The following is an 18,743-nucleotide window of genomic DNA, read 5'->3' as shown; positions in this document are numbered from 1 at the left end:
TGGTGACTTCTCTGGCTTTAAGCTGAATTTAGAAAAATCTCTAGTGTTGCCGATTATGATTTCTGTATGTGAGATGGGGGGGGGGCCTTTTCCTTTGCAGTGGGAGACCATTTCCTTTCGTCTGGGTATTCAGTTGCCTTATAAGACTTCCCTGCTATATGGGGTTAACTTGACGATTTTAATGGATCATTCTAGAGTTTGCTTGGCTAAGTGGTTACACCTTCCTTTTTCGGTTCATGGTTGAATCCAACTTTTAAATATGGTCCTCTTTCTTAAATGCCTCTATGCTTTGCGGTTATTGCCTCTTAGATTGTTGAAGCATGATTTAAATTCTTTGTGGAGGCTCCTTTCTCACTTTTGTTGGGTGGGTAAGAAGCCAAAAATGTCTTTTAAATATTTGCTTGTCTTTTAGAAATATGGAGGTATGGGTCTTCCAAACGTACGTACATATAATCAAGCTTGTTTACTCCACCGCCTTGGAGAATGGGCTCTTGAAGAATAGAGCTATACTCACAGAGTGTATGAGGCAGAGTATTATTATCCATGGCATGTTAACTCTCTTTTGCAGTGTCCCATGGGCTCTTTGCCACTCTGTTTCCATCAGTGTGATTCTTCGTCCTTTGAGACAGATTTGACGACATCTAGTTTTACTTCTGGGGAGGGGCGGGGGGGGGGGGGGACATCCAGAGATCTCGGATCAGCTACCTATTCAGGTTAATCTACAATTTTCTCTAGGAAGGGATAATGTTAGTTTCCTGCATTGGGCCCCCCAGGGGTTTTTTCTTTTGCAACATGTTTTTTTTTTTTTTTTGGGGGGGGGGGATTAAGATGCTTTCCTGTGAGATGTTGCAGGCCAAGAGATTTTTGCTTAACTCTGGGATTTTTTTGGCCTGTCGACAATTGCAGCATTATATTTGCTCATTGGACCTGGACGCATTGTATTTTTTCCTTGGAACTTCGCTTACGGAAGTTTTTTAATAAGTTTAAATTTAAGTTTGTTTAAATTTAGGTAGTCTAGTTTTTTTAAATATTGTAAGGAGTGTATGATGACATTAATTTGCAGGCCGGTTATGTGGGAGAATGCATCTTGTACGGCATTCTAATTTTTTAACATTTCCTAGTCCTAAAGGTGTCTTCTACTGGAAATTTTCAGACAGTTTTTATGTATCAAGCAGCAACTTTATGGTCACACCTTCCAAATGGGATTAAAGCTTTGTCCGGTTTTATTAGCTTTAAGAAGATGCTTAAAACTTATCTTTTTAGGAAACATGTTTTCAATACACAGTGCATTAGTTGTAATTTTGTTGTTAATTCAATGTATGTTCCTAGATGTTTGGTCTAGTTCCTTTTATTGTTATCTGCTTTGAACTATATTTGGCAGTAGTGGACTGTAAGCTCTGTAACTGTATTTTCAGAGTCCCATCCTATAGGTTCTGGACTGGTCTGTTAAGGATGCTAAGAAGGGGAGATATTACCTGATAATTTTCTTTCCTCTAAGTTTACTAGACTAGTCCAGAAGAAACACACCCATTTTTGTTATTTTATTTGTTGTTGTTAATTCTACAGTTTTGAAAAGATTCTTGAGTAAGAATTGTTTTTCAAGTGATTTTATACATTTAAACTTCATAGTACAAAATCTAGGAAAGCAAATCGCATAATCTTCACTGCTTTGTCATTTGAAATACTGATCACCTGAGGCTGCATGATACCCTTACAGGGCTGAGCCCACAAATTGTTAGTCTGCTCTGAGGAGTATAACTGATAGGTCTGGTAGGACTAACAGTTAAGAATAATTTCTCCATTACTGTCAGCTGACTTATATGAAATGCAGGTCATTTTAGTTTGTTATTAACATTATATGATAGTAATTATAACTGTTACTGAAAAATGATATCCTGTACTTTAATTTTTTTTATTATATACTGCATTGAATTATTTTAATAATATTGTTCCTTACTTGCAGCATTTTGGTGAATAGGCACACACAACCTAATTTAATTTGAAAAATATTTGTTTTCTGACCATAGTTTCTCTACATGTTTCTGTATCTGTTGCGTGATTTCTGTATATCTTTCTCTTTAGAAAAAGTAGCGAGGAACTCAAGCAGCAGAACTCGGAGCTGGCAGAAAAGCTTGGTGCACTTGTGTCTGAGAACAATGGCATGAAACGGCAAATTGAGGATTTGCACAAAAAAATAGAAATGGCTGAACTTACGATTCAGCAGGTAGAATGAATCTTCACAGCAAGGAGTGGAGCATCAGGGAGTTGTTTTTTTTTTTTTTTTTGCTTTATGGAGGCTTGATGAGGACAAGACTAAGGTTATTCAGTGGAAAGAGACCTCATACTTTAGAGAATTGATCAGAGGGCAGTGAGGAATGATCTTGTGATGTTTTGGAGACAAGTGAGGGCAAAGCTTTGTCCAGTATGGAGTATTGTGCTCCTGTGGAGATGAATGAGTGGAGGACTGTGGCAAGTGAAGAATTTTGTGGTGCTCCCAAGGAAGGGTGGGGGAGATTGCATTGGTCACTTCACTGTAGTCAGAAGGATGGCAATAATGAAGGTCCTTGTGCTGTAGAATGTTAAGGGCTGGGGCTTTGCTGAGGTACTCTAATTCTTGTAGTATTCATGATTGAATTGTTTTGTTTGGCTGACAGATTTCAAATCATTCAGGAATTCTGGATACAAACCAGCAATTGCAGGTTATGCTGGAAGAGCGAGCACATTTGGAGACACAAGTCACTCAGGTAAGATCCTGGGGTTTTGAAATAGGACATAAAGGCATGTAAACCTGAGGCATGCAGTGATATGACAAAGTAGGAGTGGTCTAGTGGTTAGAGCATTGATCTTGACATCCAGAGGTGGCCAGTTCAAATCCCACTGCTGCTCCTTGTGATCTTGGGCAAGTCACTTAGCCCTCCATTACCTCAGGTATAAACTTAGATTGTGAGCCCTCCAAGGACAGGGAAATACCCAATGTACCTGAATATAATTCACTTTGAGCTGCTACTGAAAAGTTGTGAGCAAAATCCAGATAAATAAAATGTCACACTGAATTGTTTCTGATCTTTAGTATGATAGACAAAGGAAGCCTGAGTAAACACTACACAGTTTTTACATTTAATTTATTTAAGAAACAAAGTTATATAACACCCATATCATTCATGATAAAAAGTAACTACCCCCTTTGTTAATCAACAAATTGACAAAATTTAATTGATAATTAGCTGATTGAACACAGCCAGGCTTGATTACAGCCAGCCCTTTTGAACCTTACCATGAGAGTAAAGTAGTCGCCACAAAGTTTCTATAAGAGCGCTTTGCTATAATTACAGGAAGTTACGGAAGAGATGCAAAAAGAAAGTTGTTGAAATATATCAGTTTTGGAAGTGGTTAAAAGCCATTTCTAATGCTCTGGGACTCCATCGTACCACAGTGAGAGCCATTATCTCTAAATGGAGAATACTTGGAACAGCAGTGAGTCTTCCCAGGAGTGACTGGCCTGCCAAAAATACTCCACGGGTGCAGAGACAACTCATCTGGGAAGTAATAACTTAAAAACCGTGTTTTGTGTTTACTCAGGTTCCCGTTGTCTAATATAGTATTACATTTTGTTTGAAAGGATGAACCAAGCAAAAGTCAGCAGAGCAGAAAAAAAAAAAGAATAAAAGAGCAGTATTTAATTACCTTCCCTATCAGAGGAGCAGCAGCATGTGGTGAATCTGCCATTGTAGTTCCAAAATTGGCTTCTTATAGAGGTTGCCAGTGGGTCAGGGGTCATAGATATATATATATATATAAATAATCTGTTGGTGTAATCCTTTGTATATTTAGTACAGTATCTTATTTTGTATTTTGCTTTGCATTGTTATCTATAATAATATATTTCCATTATAGCATTGCTTCTTTCATTGCTAGACAGCCTAACATGAACCTAAGGCCAATTTAGGTACTGGTCATCTTTAGCCAAACGAGTCCAGAGTAATTACTGACAGCGATTTTCTGATATATATATATATATATATATATATATATATATATATATGCACAGTGCCTATAAAGCACTGAAACCATAATATAGATATCATATTGTTCAATTTATTTCATTTGTTATCAGAAAATGGATGCCTTAAAAATAAATAATTAAATACTAAAATTGATTTAACATTATTATTATTAGCATTTGTATAGCGCTACCAGACGCACGCAGCGCTGAACATCTGACACAGAGAGACAGTCCCTGCTCAATAGAGCTTACAATCTAAAAATACAGACAGACAAGACAATAAGGGCGAGGGAAGTACTGGGTGAGAAGGAACAAGGGGGGAGGCAAATGAGTAGTGGCTAGGAGCCAAAAGCAGCAGTGAAAATGTGGGTTTTCAGCATAGATTTGAAAACAGGTAGAGATGGGGCTAGACGTACAGGCTCAGGAAGTTTATTCCAGGCATAAGGTGCCGCGAGAGAAAAGGAACGAAGCCTGGAGTTAGCAGTAGAGGAGAAGGGGGACGACAAGAGAGATTTGTCCAGCGAGCGGAGGTCACGGGGAGGAATGTAGGGAGAGATGAGAGTGGAGAGGTAATGGGGGGGCTGCAGAATGGATGCATTTAAAGGTCAGTAAGAGAAGTTTGAACTGTATATGGAAGTGGACAGGGAGCCAGTGAAGTGACTTTAGGAGTGGGCTAGTATGGGTATAACGATTTTGGCGGAAAATAAGCCGTGCTGCAGAATTTTGGACAGACTGGAGAGGAGAGAGATGACTGAGCGGAAGACCAGTAAGAAGTAAATTGCAATAATCCAAGCGAGAGGTGACAAGGGTGTGGCTAAGGGTTTTGGCAGCGTATTCAGAAAGGAAGGGGCGAATTTTGCTAATGTTGTAGATAGATAAACGACAGGTTTTGGCGATCTGTTGAATATGTGCAGAGAAGGAGAGAGAGGAATTAAAGATGACACCAAGATTACGAGCCGAGGAGACAGGGAGGATGTCAGAGCCATTAACAGAGATAGAAAATGGGGGAAGAGGGGAGGTGGGTTTAGGGGGAAAAATGAGAAGTTCAGTTTTAGTCATGTTTAGCTTCAGGTGGCGAAAAGACATCCAAGCTGCAATGTCAGACAAGCAGGATGAAATTTTGTCCTGGATTAAAGTTGAGATTTCAGGGGTGGAGATGTAGATCTGAGAATCGTCCGTGTAAAGATGGTACTGAAAACCGTGGGAAGAAATCAAGGTACCAAGGGAAGAGGTATAGATGGAGAATAGGAGGGATCCAAGGACAGAACCCTGAGGCACATCAACTGTAAGTGGGATGGAAGTTGAAGAGGAACCGCCAGAGTGAACACTGAAAGTGCGAAGTGAGAGGTAGGAGGAGAACCAGGAAAGAACAGGACCCTGGAATCCAATCGAGGATAGCGTATCTAGGAGTATGGTGTGGTCAACAGTGTCGAAGGCAACAGATAGGTCAAGAAGGATAAGGATAGAATAGAGACCTCTGGATTTAGCCAGCAGCAGGTCATTAGAGACTTTGGTAAGTGCAGTTTCAGTAGAGTGAAGAGGGCGGAAACCAGATTGGAGTGGGTCAAGAATAGGTTGAGAAGAAAGAAAGTCAAGACAATGGCGGTGAACGGACGCGTTCAAGTAATTTGGAGAGGAAAGGGAGATGGGGCGATAGTTGGAGGGACAAGTAGGGTCAAGTGAGGGTTTTTTAAGGAGTGGAGTGACAACAGCATGTTTGAAGGCCGTAGGAACAGATGCAGTGGAGAGTGAAAGATTAAGGATGTGACGGATGACAGGAATGATAGTAGGAGAGATAGTGTTAAGTAGATAAGTGGGGATGGGATCAGAGGAACAGGTAGTACATTTAGAGGAGGAAAGAAGAAGGGCAGTTTCCTCAGTAGAAACTTCAGAGAAGGAGGAAAAAGAGGGAGAGGAAGGAGAGTAGGGGGGTGTGAACTAAGGGAGAGAGAGGTGGGGAGGGTTTGGATGAAAATTCAAGGTTTAATCTTACGGATTTTATCGTGGAAGTGCTCAGCTAGGGTCTGAGGAGAAAGAGAAGGGGGAATTGAGGATGGAGGCACTTTGAGAAGAGAGTTCAGTGTGGCGAAGAGAAGTCGAGGGTTAGCACCAAGGGAATTTGTCAATTGGGTGAAGTAATCCTGTTTGGCCCATGAAAGGGCAGACTGGAAGGAGTTTAGCACGAATTTGAAATGAATGAAGTCAGCAAGGGTGCGGGATTTAAGCCAAGAACGTTCAGCAGAGCGGGCACAGGAACGAAGGTAGCGGATTTTAGAGGTTAGCCAAGGCTGAGGTTTGGTACACCTAGTAGGACGGGGCATGGAAGGGGCAAGAGTGTCCAGAGCAGAGGAGAGGATTGTATTATAGGAAGAAACGGCTTCACGGACAGACTTAGATAGAGTGGTGGAAGAGAAAAGGTTAGAGACACAAGAGGACAGAGTAAGGGGGTCAATAGCTTGAAGATTCCTAGATGTGGGGGGTTGAGATTGGGTGGGAATGGGGAGGAGGGTGCTTAAGTGTGAAGGTTAATAGGTGATGGTCAGAAAGGGGGAGAACTGAGGAACAGAAGCTGGAGGGAAAGCAGTTAGAGGAGAGGATAGGGTTGAGACAGTGACCATTTTGGTGGGTGAGTGCAGAGGAGCACAGCTGAAGATTGAATGAGGACGTTAAGGCAAGGAATTGGGAAGCATAAGAGTCAGAAGAATCATCAGTATGGATGTTAAAGTCACCAAGGATGATGGAGGGGGATGTAGGATCATGAAAGAAGGAAAGCCAGGCAGTGAGAGAGGATGAAAGAGACTTATCAGGGGGTCGATAAATGACTCCAGTCGGAGAGGCAGAGGAGTGAAAAGACGGATAGAGTGGACTTCAAAGGACAAAAAGCAGTGAGACTGGGGTGGAAGAAGACGTTGGAATTTGCAGGAGGGAGAGAGTAGCTGGAAGGGCGAGGGGTATGAGAGAGGCAAAGGGTCGCAACAGAAGTAGAGTCATCAGGGGAGAGCTAAGTTTCAGTTAAGGCAAGTAGATGGAGGGAACGAGAAATGAAGAGGTCGTGAATGGCACATAATTACATATGAAAAGTAAAACAGAAATAATAAAACAATAAAACTGAAACATCAACATAAAAAGCTACTGACTGCTCGCTGTTACTTAGAGAAATACTGAAAAGTCCATTGTAAGGTTCTACATTAGGAGTCACTGACCAGGAAAAGGATCTAGGTGTCATGTTGATGATACGTTGACACCCTCTGCTCAGTGTGCGGCAGTGGCTAAGAAAACAACTGGAATGTTAGGCATTATTAGGAAAGGAATGAAAAACAAAAATGAGGACATTATAATGCCTTCGTATCGCTCCATGGTGTAGCTGCACCTCGAATACTGCAAACATCTCAAAAAAGGTATAGTGGAATTAGAAAAGTTACAGAGAAGGGTGAAAAAAACAATAAAGGGAATGGGACGACTTCCCTATGAGGAAAGGCTGAAGCGGCTAGGGCTCTTCAGCTTGGAGAAAAGATGGCAGAGGTAAGATATGATAGAGTTCTATAATATAATGAGTGGAGTGGAATGGGTAGATTTGAATCTCTTGTTTACGCTTTCCAAAAATACTAGGTCTAGGGGGCATGCAATGAAGCTACAAAGTAGTAAATTTAAAACAAATCAGAGAAAATATTTTTTCACTCAACATGTAATTAAACTCTGGAATTCGTTGCTAGAGAATGTAGTAAAAGCAATTAGCTTAGCGGGGTTTAAAAAGGTCTGGATCGCTTCCTAAAAGAAAAGTCCATAAGCCATTATTAAGATGGACTTGGAAAAATCCACTTCTTATTTCTAGGATAAGCAGCATAAAATGTACTGTTTTGGGATCTTGCCAGTACTTGTAACTTGAATTGGTCACTGTTGGAAACAGGATGCTCGGCTTGATAGATCTTTGGTCTGTCCCAGAATGGCAACACTTATATTCTTATGTTCCATTTCCATATTCAGTCCTCTTGGTGTCACCGTTTGAAATATTAATCTTTATTCAGTTCTTAGCAGAATCTTGTCAATATTGCCTCCTCTCCAGGATATTCATGGACATTACTTTACAAAAAAATTAGAATCCTCAAAAACATGGCAAACCTCTGATGAATCTTCCTCTTTATGGTACTTCTGTGTTCAATAATTCAGGTGTTGAAACCCCACTTTGTTTTGGCAATGTATAGAAGATTGCAGGGACAGATAGCAGCATAGGCAATTCCTGTTGTCTTACAATTGGAAAACTGCTTGAGGGGAAATTTTTCTCCTGATATGGAATGTATAAACTGCTTGATTCCCAAACTGACAGCACACATTGAGCATGAACAACATTTGATATGTCCTAACGGTAGTCTCAATCCTGATATTAGGCGGAAGGACAGAGAGCTCCAATATATCTCTCAAGTTCTTCTCTATTTTATACGCTAGAAAAATGCTTTCTACCCTGAACAATGTGCTATTGTGCTTTTAAGATCTCTACAAGATCATGTGATGTATGATTAAATGATAATAGACAAACAATTCTTTTTCTTTTCTTTCTTCTTGCCCTTGAGAAGTTCATTTCTATCTGTGATGCACACTCTAGGCAGCTGTTAATACATTCTACAGGGTAACCTTTCTTCCTAAATCTCATTTCTTTCGATCTTTCTCTGAAAGTAAGCGGATCTGTGCAAAGTCTCTTAAATCTTAGAAATTGGCTGAAAGGGAGATTGATTTTTAATGATTTACTATGGCAGCTACAATAATCTAAAAGTTTGTTTACATTGGTAGGCTTTCTATATATGTCAGTAGTAAATTTACCATCAGAATAAGAAATGATGATGTTTAGAAGTGGTATCTTAGACAATTGTCATATTGTAATTGAAATCTGATATTGGAATCAAGCTGGTTAAGACACAGAAAAAAATTCTTCTAATAAATATTGTGTGCCCTGCCAAATGATAAAAAATGTCATCAATATATTTCTTCCTAAAATGTTAGAATTATATTGATGTGACATAAGGAATTGTTTCTCAGATTCTTCAGCTGTTGTCTACCGAGAGCACCCATTGCTCTGTCCCTTTTACTTGTTGTTGGAAACATTCACCACCAAAGACAACTATAAATACTGTGTGTACCCTATATTGCCTCTCTCTCTGGGATGTTAGTATATAGGGACTCCGCATACAGTGTTGCCAGGAGAATATCTCCGTTGCATATGGCATCATTCAAAATATTAATAATGTCGTAGAGTCCCTAGTGTAAGAAGGAATGTTGAATACTTTGTACAAAGCATGTAATCATTTTTTATAAAACTTTCTGAACAGTTGTCAGAATCACTTGAACAGCTTCGTGCAGAGAGAGATCAGTATGTGGAGAAATTGAAAGATGAGGGTGCTGTCTGGAAAACAAGAGTCCATCAACTCTCTGAACAGGTAAGGAGCTCAGTTCTGAATTGAGCAAATGACAGAAGGAAGGGTGAAATTGCATTTGGATTATGTCAGAGCACGGAGATGCTGCCAGGTAAGAGCTTGTGTTGCAGGGAAATTGAAGATGTGTTTTTTTGAATATTGCAGTTTGGGTTGTTTTTCTGACTTAGCAGAAAACTATTTGTGGTTGGTTGAACATTTGCCCTTCTTCTGATTTGAACAGGTCCAAGCACTCACCCAGGAGAAAGAGATGAATCGAGCACAGATTGAAAAGTTGGAAACAGACATTGCTGAACAATTGAGGCAATCAGGTATTCATTATGTTAGGGTGTAATATGGCAGAGCATAATCAGAAAAGATAGCTGTGCCTCAAGGATACGTTATATTTTTGTAGCTCACTCCTGGTGTTCTTTAGAATGCATTGTAGATGGCTAAGAGATTATGTATGAGATATTCCTGAATGGTGATAGGATATTAGTATTTCAGAATTCTTCAGTAACTGTGCTCTGATCATTCTTCCAGCAGCCCAACCAAAGGATTCAGATCTTCATATCGCTAAGTGCCCTAGTGAGGCAGAACTGGCCCTGCAAAGGGATGTGCAGAACCTACATCAGGAGCTGAAGGAATTGCGTGCTCAGTATGAAGCCCAAGTGCAGGATAACAAGCAGCTGAGTTGTCTGAACCAGGAGCAGGAGGAGCGACTGCTGGAGCTGGAGAAGGCAGTGCAGCATTACAGAGAGGAGGCTGTGGACCGAGAACAGATTCTGGAGGACATTCAAAGTGACAAAGCAACTATTAGCCGAGCACTGAGCCAGAACCGTGAGCTAAAGGAGCAGCTGGCTGAATTACAGAATGGATTTGTCAGGCTGGTGCGTGCTTCCTTGAATGCTTTGTATCCAGGTTTGATAGCTTCTGCACCTGTATTAGTGTCTTTGTTGGAAGTGGTTATTGACCACTGCAGAAAATCCAGTTAATGGGATAGAATGTAGTGTGGTGGTCTGTCCATCTTTAGCAAGAGCTTATCTCCCTAATATCTGTACTTTGGTGGTGCTTGCCCTAAGTCCCTCAATATGTACCTGAAAACATTCTTATAGTTAATCTTATTTGACAATTTCTTGACCTCACCTCTGGTACATGTGTTTCCTTAGCATCCGCCTTTGACCAGTCCAGAACCTGTGGGTTGTGACCTTCAACCCCTGGATGCATAGAGAGACAAAGAAATAAAACAGTTCTGTGTGACTCACCCCTTAAAGGCACCAATCAGCCTCAGGTACTCAGTATTTCTCTGTCTCCAGTGAATGATGATGGTTCACAATGTAGACGCTGGGCTGGACAGACCAGTTGGATTCCTAAACCAGTTGGTACTGGTTAAATTTAGCTCAGCTTCCTCTGTTGAAAAGAAAAAGGCTGGAAGAGAAGGAAAGCTTGTAGGGAATACTTGGAGAAGTCCAAGTCCCTTCCCTCTTACTCCCCCCTTTACTCTTGAGGGTTTATTTTCTTAGGGCTTGAGATAAAAAAAAAAGCTGGCTGACATTTACAGCATTGCTCTGTTTGGTGGTGAAGACATAGAAATGTCAGCCATTAACATCAACTCAGAGGCTGTATATATAGCAGTGCTCTCAGCAGGAGCTAAGTCTCTGCAATGGCATACACAAAGGGCCATAACAGATGCTATCTTAGTGTCGTTGCTGTCTACAGCAACTGAAGTACAGTGATGAGCCACCAAGGTTACTGATATGGAGGTACCTTGTTAAATTCTGAGGTAAGAGTGATGGTTTGCTCTGTAGCCAAGTTTTTTTAGTTTAGTTTTTTTTTTTACTGCTGATTTTTCTTCCTGTGGCTGGGCTTCTTGATTTGGTGATTTGTAATCGTCATTTGCAGTTTCAATTTGCTGGGCCATAATGTTTCCATGCTGACCTTTCGGAGGAGCCTTGATGTATAGCTGCTGCGTAAGTGCACCATGAGTAATTTGCATTACAGTGCTCACCTTCCAATTTTTGGTCACTCTTCAGATGGTCACAGCATGGATTTTAATCAGGCTCCAGGAAGAATTTTTTTTCTTCTGGTAAAAAATGCCTTAGTTTGTCACGCTGTTGCACTTTCTTTAAACAAACAAAAAAAAAGGTGGGAACAGTGTCTGTCTTGTTTTTTTCCTCCTATTGCAGCTAGCCTTTCATACTTCGGGCCTTTCTAAGGTATGCCCTTCAAATTCATGCACTTGCTGCCTCTTTATTTTCAATCCCTACTGAATTTTTATTTAGGTCTCACAGATTTTTGGTCGGCAGCTAAGCTTTTGCAGCCTTTAGCCAGCACTGAAACTCTCTGTAAGAATATTGATTTTATGGTTCTTGGCTAGAAACCCCTGTGGACTTCTAGATCAATGGGAAGCCCCATCCTTAGCCTTCACTCATACTTTTAGTCAGTCTAGTTTGGGTAGCTTTGAAGATATCTCTGAATCGACCTCTGCAAGGCTGAGATCCTTTTGCTAGGTAAGACTGAAGTCCCCATGGGAATGTATTTTATTTTTTCCAAGAGGTTAAAATCTGATTGGGCTATATCATTGTTATGAGAGGACCCTTTGGTTCCACAGTGTATTCCTGGAATTTACCATCTTCAAGTGTACTTCAAAAATTCCAGAGCTGCCTTCTTCATCCAGCCATTTCATGTACAATCTTGGCTCAGTGGGATTCTCCAGAAGCACATCTTCAGGTACAATATTTGACTGTCTTCTATCCCTGAGTTTTGGTTCTTTCTAATGCAAGTTCCTGCACCTACTTATAGGCTGGGTGATACTCTGATATTATTTGGAAACATGTCTTTCATGTTTCTGTTATGGGATGCAGAGTCAAGTCTAGAGCTGTATTGTCCTTTATACTGCAGTGGGTCTACTTGGAAGGTTGGCTACTCTCTTGTTCTCTTCTCTCATCTGCATAAGCATTGCATTTCTAGTTTCAGGCATATGTTTTTGGATATTGGACTATTTTTTTTCTGCCGTATCTGATATCACTAGTCTCACTAAGAGTCACAAATCCTATTCTGGTTTGTGCTGGGCAGTTTGTTGGGGGATAGGGGGAAGAGTAGGTCTGCTTTTAGCTTTTGAGGAGCCTAGCCTGTAGGGTTTTCAGGTTTTTGAGTCTAACATATTGATTGTATTCTTTCCAGTTGCTAGACAGAAAGTATAAGACCTTCAGGAGACGGTGTATTTCCTTGAGCTAACTAATTTTCACTTGATAAGGTTATGATTGGAAGTTCACGTTTATTTTCTTAGGGTTTTTTTCTTCACCAACTCGCCTTCTAAAGTAGCAGGGGATATTTGTTTGAGTTTCACACCTCCTTGTTTCCTTTCCTGCCAGTGGGATCTTATAGTGGTCAGGCAACATTATTGCAGAGAATTCTGTTAATGTCCTTTAGTAATTCTTCAGATTGGCTGTCATGGTTTCAGCATGAGTGGTCCTGAATTGCGTTTGTCCAGTGAATCCTACATATAATGCAATGCAGCTACTATCTGCAATTTTTCTGGCCTCTCTCAGATGCCGCCTTCTGTCTCCTTGTTGCTTCCCTGCCAGGTGGCTGTTGTCCAGGTTATTTGTCATAATCTTCTTAACCTAGGAGCCTGGGTTCCAGTGTTTCTTGGTGAGAGAAGCATAGGAAAAGTTTTGATCAAATTTGTTGTTCCAAATAAAGTAGGCACCTTTTGTCCTATCCTGGATATTAATGGAATGAGCCATTCTTTCATGGTGAGGCATTTCAGAACAGAAACCTTAAATTCTGTGGTTTCAGCTCCAAGTCCAGAAGCATTCTCTTGTCTTTGGTCCTCAAGTAGCTTATTTGCTTATTCCGATCTGGCCATCACATGGGAGATTCTTGAGATTTTGTGATTCTGGGAACACAGTTTTTGAGTGATGCCCTATGGGATTGATATGTGTGTTTACAGCTGAAACTTTGTGCTATATCTAGTAGCTCCCTCCCCGAACCAGGAGCAGCCTCTGTGGATCCTCTCTTCAAGCGCCTCCCCTCACTCACCAGTAGCCCCCACCAGGTCTACCTTACAGTCACCGGTGGTTTAGCAGTATAGTCGGGGCAGGAGCAATCCCCAGTTGCTTCTGCCCATGCTAGCACTGCTGTCAAAATGGCTGCCTTGACTACACCATAAGACTACCAGCACAAGGATAAGATAGACCAAGGCAGTGGAGGAGGCCAATGGGTGAGTGAAAGGGAGGCACTTTGAAGGGGGGGGGGGGGGGTTGACTCTGTTTTAAGTCAAAACCAAAAAAACAGCTTTTTCGATTGCCCTCTATTAGAAAATGGATTCTCGCTCAACTAGACCGGGGATAGCAACTGTTGTTGGCTACATGGTTGGAAACCCATATCCCAGTTCAAGTATGTCAGGGAACTTGGTCTCCATCCAAGGCATCCTAGTCTATTAACTGCTTAATGCAGTTCAGCTAACACTTAGTTCAGTCCCTCTTGCATATAGTTAGCAAGAGGAGTGGCCTAGTGGTTAGGGTGGTGGACTTTGGTCCTGAGGAACTGAGTTCAATTCCCACTTCAGGCACAGGCAGCTCCTTGTGACTTTGGGCAAGTCACTTTAACCCTCCATTGCCCCATGTAAGTCACATTGAACCTGCCATGAGTGGGAAAGCGAGGGGTACAAATGTAACTAAAAAAAAAAAAAGAAAGATGTGACAACTGTATTTGATAACATGTCCTGCAGTACTATACATCAACAAGCAAGAAGGCACTGAGAGTATTTCTGGAGCCCAAGAAAAAAAGGTTCTTGATGAAGTGAGCGAAAAAGCATCTTTCAGCATTCTCAATGGTGCATATTCCCAGATTGGTGAACACTCAAGCAGACTTTCTCTCATCCAGGGAGAGTGACTTCTGAGGTCTCAAATAACAAGCTATAGGGACGTACCGGTCCTGGACCTCATGTAAAGAAAGAACAGGTTACCTCATCTCTACAGTAGTTGGAAAGAGGCAGGATCCAAGGGTCTGGATGCCTTACTGTAACCTTGTCCTTGACATAACCTGGTACACACACACACACACTCACTCTTCAGGGTTCATTACTATTAGAAAATCCAACTCCATTCTGTTTTACAAGTTTGACTCTTCAATGATCATGTTTGTGTTGCAAGGGAATTTCAACCGTCTCATGCTTTATAGGTTATTCTTAAAAAGATATTTCTTAAATTTGGAAGTTCAGTCCTTTAACTTTTCAGTGCATCTGGTTCCTACACTTCATACTGTGACAGAATCTAACTCCTCCACTGTTTCCTATGGTGCTCCTAAATTTCAGTTTCATGCTTTGATTTCCCTTGCTCTTTTCTTTCTTAGTCAAGCGTTGAGTACATAGTGTCACGAAACGCCTAGCCACCTGCCTGGGGTTATCCCGCGGCCACTTAGAAGGTCTATCCCCAGCACAGCTCAGGTCCACCTGCACCTGTCGCTTGTGCTCGACATTACCACCCTCCTCCCACCAACTGGGTCACAACCTCCTCTGGGTGAGTCTTCCGCTCTCAAATTATCCCCAGTGATTTTTAGGTTACTGGAGGCCACACTCCCATTGGTCCCTCAGTTTCCAGAATACACTCATAGACCCAACACACAAACTACCAGGATTCTTTATCAGTCCAGACAAAAAGGCAATAAATTGAAAATTGTTTATTGTCTTAAAAATTGAACAGTGTAACGTAAAAAGTGTAATCAGCAAACAATAACAGGTAACTGAAATATGGATCAATTATAACATTAACTATACATTTGTTTACTTTCTAAAAAGTACCTGGCTAAGACTGGGGCAAAAGCTAGTAAAATCCAAAAGAAAATGAGCTCCTGGGCCAATCGGAGCCAAGAACAACATCATTTGAAAATAGCTGGTTACATCGCTGCAAGCATTTCCTTTATCTGTGTTAACTAAAGAAGGGAAAGGTCAGTTCTTTGTAACTGCTTAAAATATAACATGCACCACCTGCTGACCAAACTAAAGAAATGCACTTCAAGCCACATTGAGCCTGCAATAGGTGGGAAAATGTGGGATACAAATGCAACAAATACATAAAATAAATTAGTAAAGGCAGTTTTACAGGCTTAAAACTGTTCTGTCAGACATAGGCTGTCCTCTGGAGAAATACTGGAAAGTCAACTTGGTCCTTAAATCTTATATGCCTTTGGGTTCAAAAAGTATGGTTTCTCAGTTTGCACTCTGTGTTCGGGATCCGTTATGGGGCTTCTTTTTCACGAGGGTGTTAATCTTTGAAAAAGTGTAGAGGAACAACTGTGTGTGTACCTCATCTAAGTTAGATCCCTCATTCAGAACTAGATCTATAAAGGTGTTATTCTTGCCTTTCTATCAGTTTGTAGTAGCAGGGATTTTAAGGTCCCACCCATTTTCAGGATTGCTGTGCTACATCCCACAGGTTATGGACTGGTCTAATGAAGCTGCTAAGGAAGGAGAAATTAGATCTTGCCTGCTAATTTATTTTCATGTAGTCCCACCAGACCAGTTCAGGCTCCTACCCTAACATAGTCATGTTTATTTATGTGTGATACTGCTCTAGTTCCATTCTTTCTCTTCAGATTTCATTTTTACTTTAACAAGTTAACCTTTCTAAATGTCTTTAGAACAGTCTTTTCACATGAGTACATTCAGGAGCTCATTTTTGAACAAGAAAAACATTCAAAAAGTGTCATAAAGCAACATTTGGACTTTTTTCTTGTCAAAATATCCAAATTGGCATTTTTTGAAACCCTATGTATGCAATTTGTCTGCAGTGCATCTAAATCATAAGGGAGCATTTCAGGGGTGGGATAAGAGCGGGTTTAGGGCATTTCTAACACTTGGACCTTTTATAGCCCTAATGGAACAAAACGAAAATGTCTACAGCGAAAACTTCAACGTTTTGGTCTAGACCAGTTTTTCAAACGAATAAAGCACAAAAAGGTGCCCTAAATGACCAGATGTCCATTAGAGGGAATTGGGGATGACCCCCCCCCCCCTTTACACCCTCTCAGTGATCACTGACCCCCTCCTATTTCCCCAAAATGTGAATAAACATATTTCCTACCTCAAATGTTATAGCCAGGTCTATTAGAGCAGCATGTAGGTCCCTGGCGTAGTCTGGTAGTTAGTGGCGTGCACTGTAGACAGGTGGATCCAGGCCCAAACCTCTCCATACCTGTTACACTTGTGGTGGAAATTGTGAGCCCTCAAAAACTCACCAGAAACCCACTGTACCCACTTTTAGGTGCTCCCTTCACCCATAAGAGCTATTATAGTCTTGTACAGTGGGGGTAGTGAGTTTTAGAGGGCTCAGCAGACAAGGTATGGGAGTCAACAGTGAGATGTGTACCTGGGAGCATTTATGTCATCCTCAGCAGTACCCCCTAGGGTGTCCCATTGATTTCCTGGGATGTCTAGGGGACTAGTCCACAAAAGATGCTGGCCCCTCCTACATCCCCATGATTTGTTGTTCTACTTGTATGTTTTTTTCCCCCCAAAATGGCCTGACAAGATAAACGCACAGAGCACAAAAACTTTGTTACAAACAGTATTTTCTTTTTTAAAAAAAGAGAAAAGACATTTGCTGTTTCGAAAATGGTCATGTTTTTTATTCGGATTTGGGACGTTTAACGCAAAACGTTCAAAGTCCAACTTGGACGTAATATCGAAAATGCCCCTCTCAGTGTAATATCTTAAGCTGAGGGTGGTCAAAATACTGAGTATCTCAGACTGCATTGGTGCCCTTAAGGTGCGAGTCACACAGTTATTTAATTTCTCTGTCTCCTTCCACTGGTTGATGTACACAACCTGTAGGTTCTGTACTAGTCTGGTAGGACTAAAGGAAAGAAAATTAGCAGGTAAGGTCTAATTTTCCCTTCTTGGGCAACAAGATTTCTTTGACTTTGTCTTTGTGTTGAACAGACAAATGAGAATATGGAGCTGCTAAATGCCCTGCAGTCTGAGCAGCATGTAAAGAAGGAAGTGGCCAAGAAACTGGGACAACTGCAGGAGAAACTAATGGAATTAACGGAGAAGGTGAGTGAGCAAGTGGAATATGGGTGGAGAAACCTTTGAAAGCTTCATGAGGCAAACAAATGAGAGATATGTGAGAGCAACTAAAACCAGCAGCACATACTGTAGCAGGCTTGCTGAAAATTAAATCATTTTCCTGCACCTTTTATGATGTCATGTGCAGTTTTTCTTTGTTAGTCACCCTTATTTCTGTCTGACTTCTGTTACTGTATCTTATCTGTCTATATGTTCCACCTCCGCTTACACCCTATGCTGACTATCAAGATGTTTTGATTTGTGTTGTGTTGACAATGTAAGTAGCTTACTGTGCTGTGATGTGTATTGTTTGAATGTGTTTACCATTGTAATTGTCTGTTTCCAGTGTTTGGCTTATTCTTGTTGTATACCACCTTGGGTGACTTTCTTCAGAAAGATGGTAAATAACTATTGGAGAGGGTTACATGGGAGACTGAATAATGGTGTCAGAAGTATGCAGGGCTACCAGAGGGGAAGGAGTGGTTAAGTGGTGTGTTTTGTTTCTCTTCAGCTGGATATGAAAACCCAAGAGGCACAGGGGTTACAAGGACAACGTGACGAATACTATGGACATTTGCAGCAGTATACCTCTGCATACCAACACCTAGCCAGTGAGAAGGAAGAGCTGCAGAAGAAATATCTGCTGCAGGTGCAACTCATGGACCGGCTACAGCATGAAGAAGTGCAGGGCAAAGTTAGTGTTGAGATGCATCTGAAAGAGCTCATACAAACTAAGGTAACTGCATTGTTTTTGTGACTTTAGCTTCAGATCTCATCACCAGTATTTACAGATGATGTGAATGGAGTTCCTTAGTTCTTTCAGGTATCCTCACTATGTATGTTCTTGCAAAGCTGTGGAAGTCACCATAACTGTAAAGGAACAATTCCTGCATCCTTGGAATCAGGTTCCGAAGCAAATATAGAAAGGGCTTGTGCTCTGAGAAGCACGGGCAGTGGTATACAGTGGGGGAAATAAGTATTTGATCCCTTGCTGATTTTGTAAGTTTGCCCACTGACAAAGACATGAGCAGCCCATAATTGAAGGGTAGGTTATTGGTAACAGTGAGAGATAGCACATCACAAATTAAATCCGGAAAATCACATTGTGGAAAGTATATGAATTTATTTGCATTCTGCAGAGGGAAATAAGTATTTAATCCCTCTGGCAAACAAGACCTAATACTTGGTGGCAAAACCCTTGTTGGCAAGCACAGCGGTCAGACGTCTTCTGTAGTTGATGATGAGGTTTGCACACATGTCAGGAGGA

At 41.1% G+C, this 18,743-nt stretch overlaps 1 protein-coding gene across 2 annotated transcripts in view; it reads left to right on the top strand.

Moving 5' to 3' along the window:
• GOLGA2 (golgin A2) overlaps positions 1-18,743 on the top strand; it is a 107,097-nt gene that overhangs the window by 54,931 nt on the left and 33,423 nt on the right. For both annotated transcript variants that reach the window (XM_030207936.1, XM_030207935.1), the window contains 7 exons: positions 2,083-2,224; positions 2,655-2,744; positions 9,325-9,432; positions 9,650-9,737; positions 9,949-10,295; positions 17,351-17,464; positions 17,988-18,212. In XM_030207936.1, coding sequence (XP_030063796.1) covers positions 2,083-2,224; positions 2,655-2,744; positions 9,325-9,432; positions 9,650-9,737; positions 9,949-10,295; positions 17,351-17,464; positions 17,988-18,212 — 1,114 coding nt within the window. The remainder of the gene's footprint in view (positions 1-2,082; positions 2,225-2,654; positions 2,745-9,324; positions 9,433-9,649; positions 9,738-9,948; positions 10,296-17,350; positions 17,465-17,987; positions 18,213-18,743) is intronic.

The sequence above is a fragment of the Microcaecilia unicolor genome, chromosome 6, assembly GCF_901765095.1.
Source record: "Microcaecilia unicolor chromosome 6, aMicUni1.1, whole genome shotgun sequence".
NCBI classification, from domain to species: Eukaryota; Metazoa; Chordata; class Amphibia; order Gymnophiona; family Siphonopidae; genus Microcaecilia; species Microcaecilia unicolor.
This window is presented reverse-complemented; position numbering and strand designations above follow the sequence as displayed.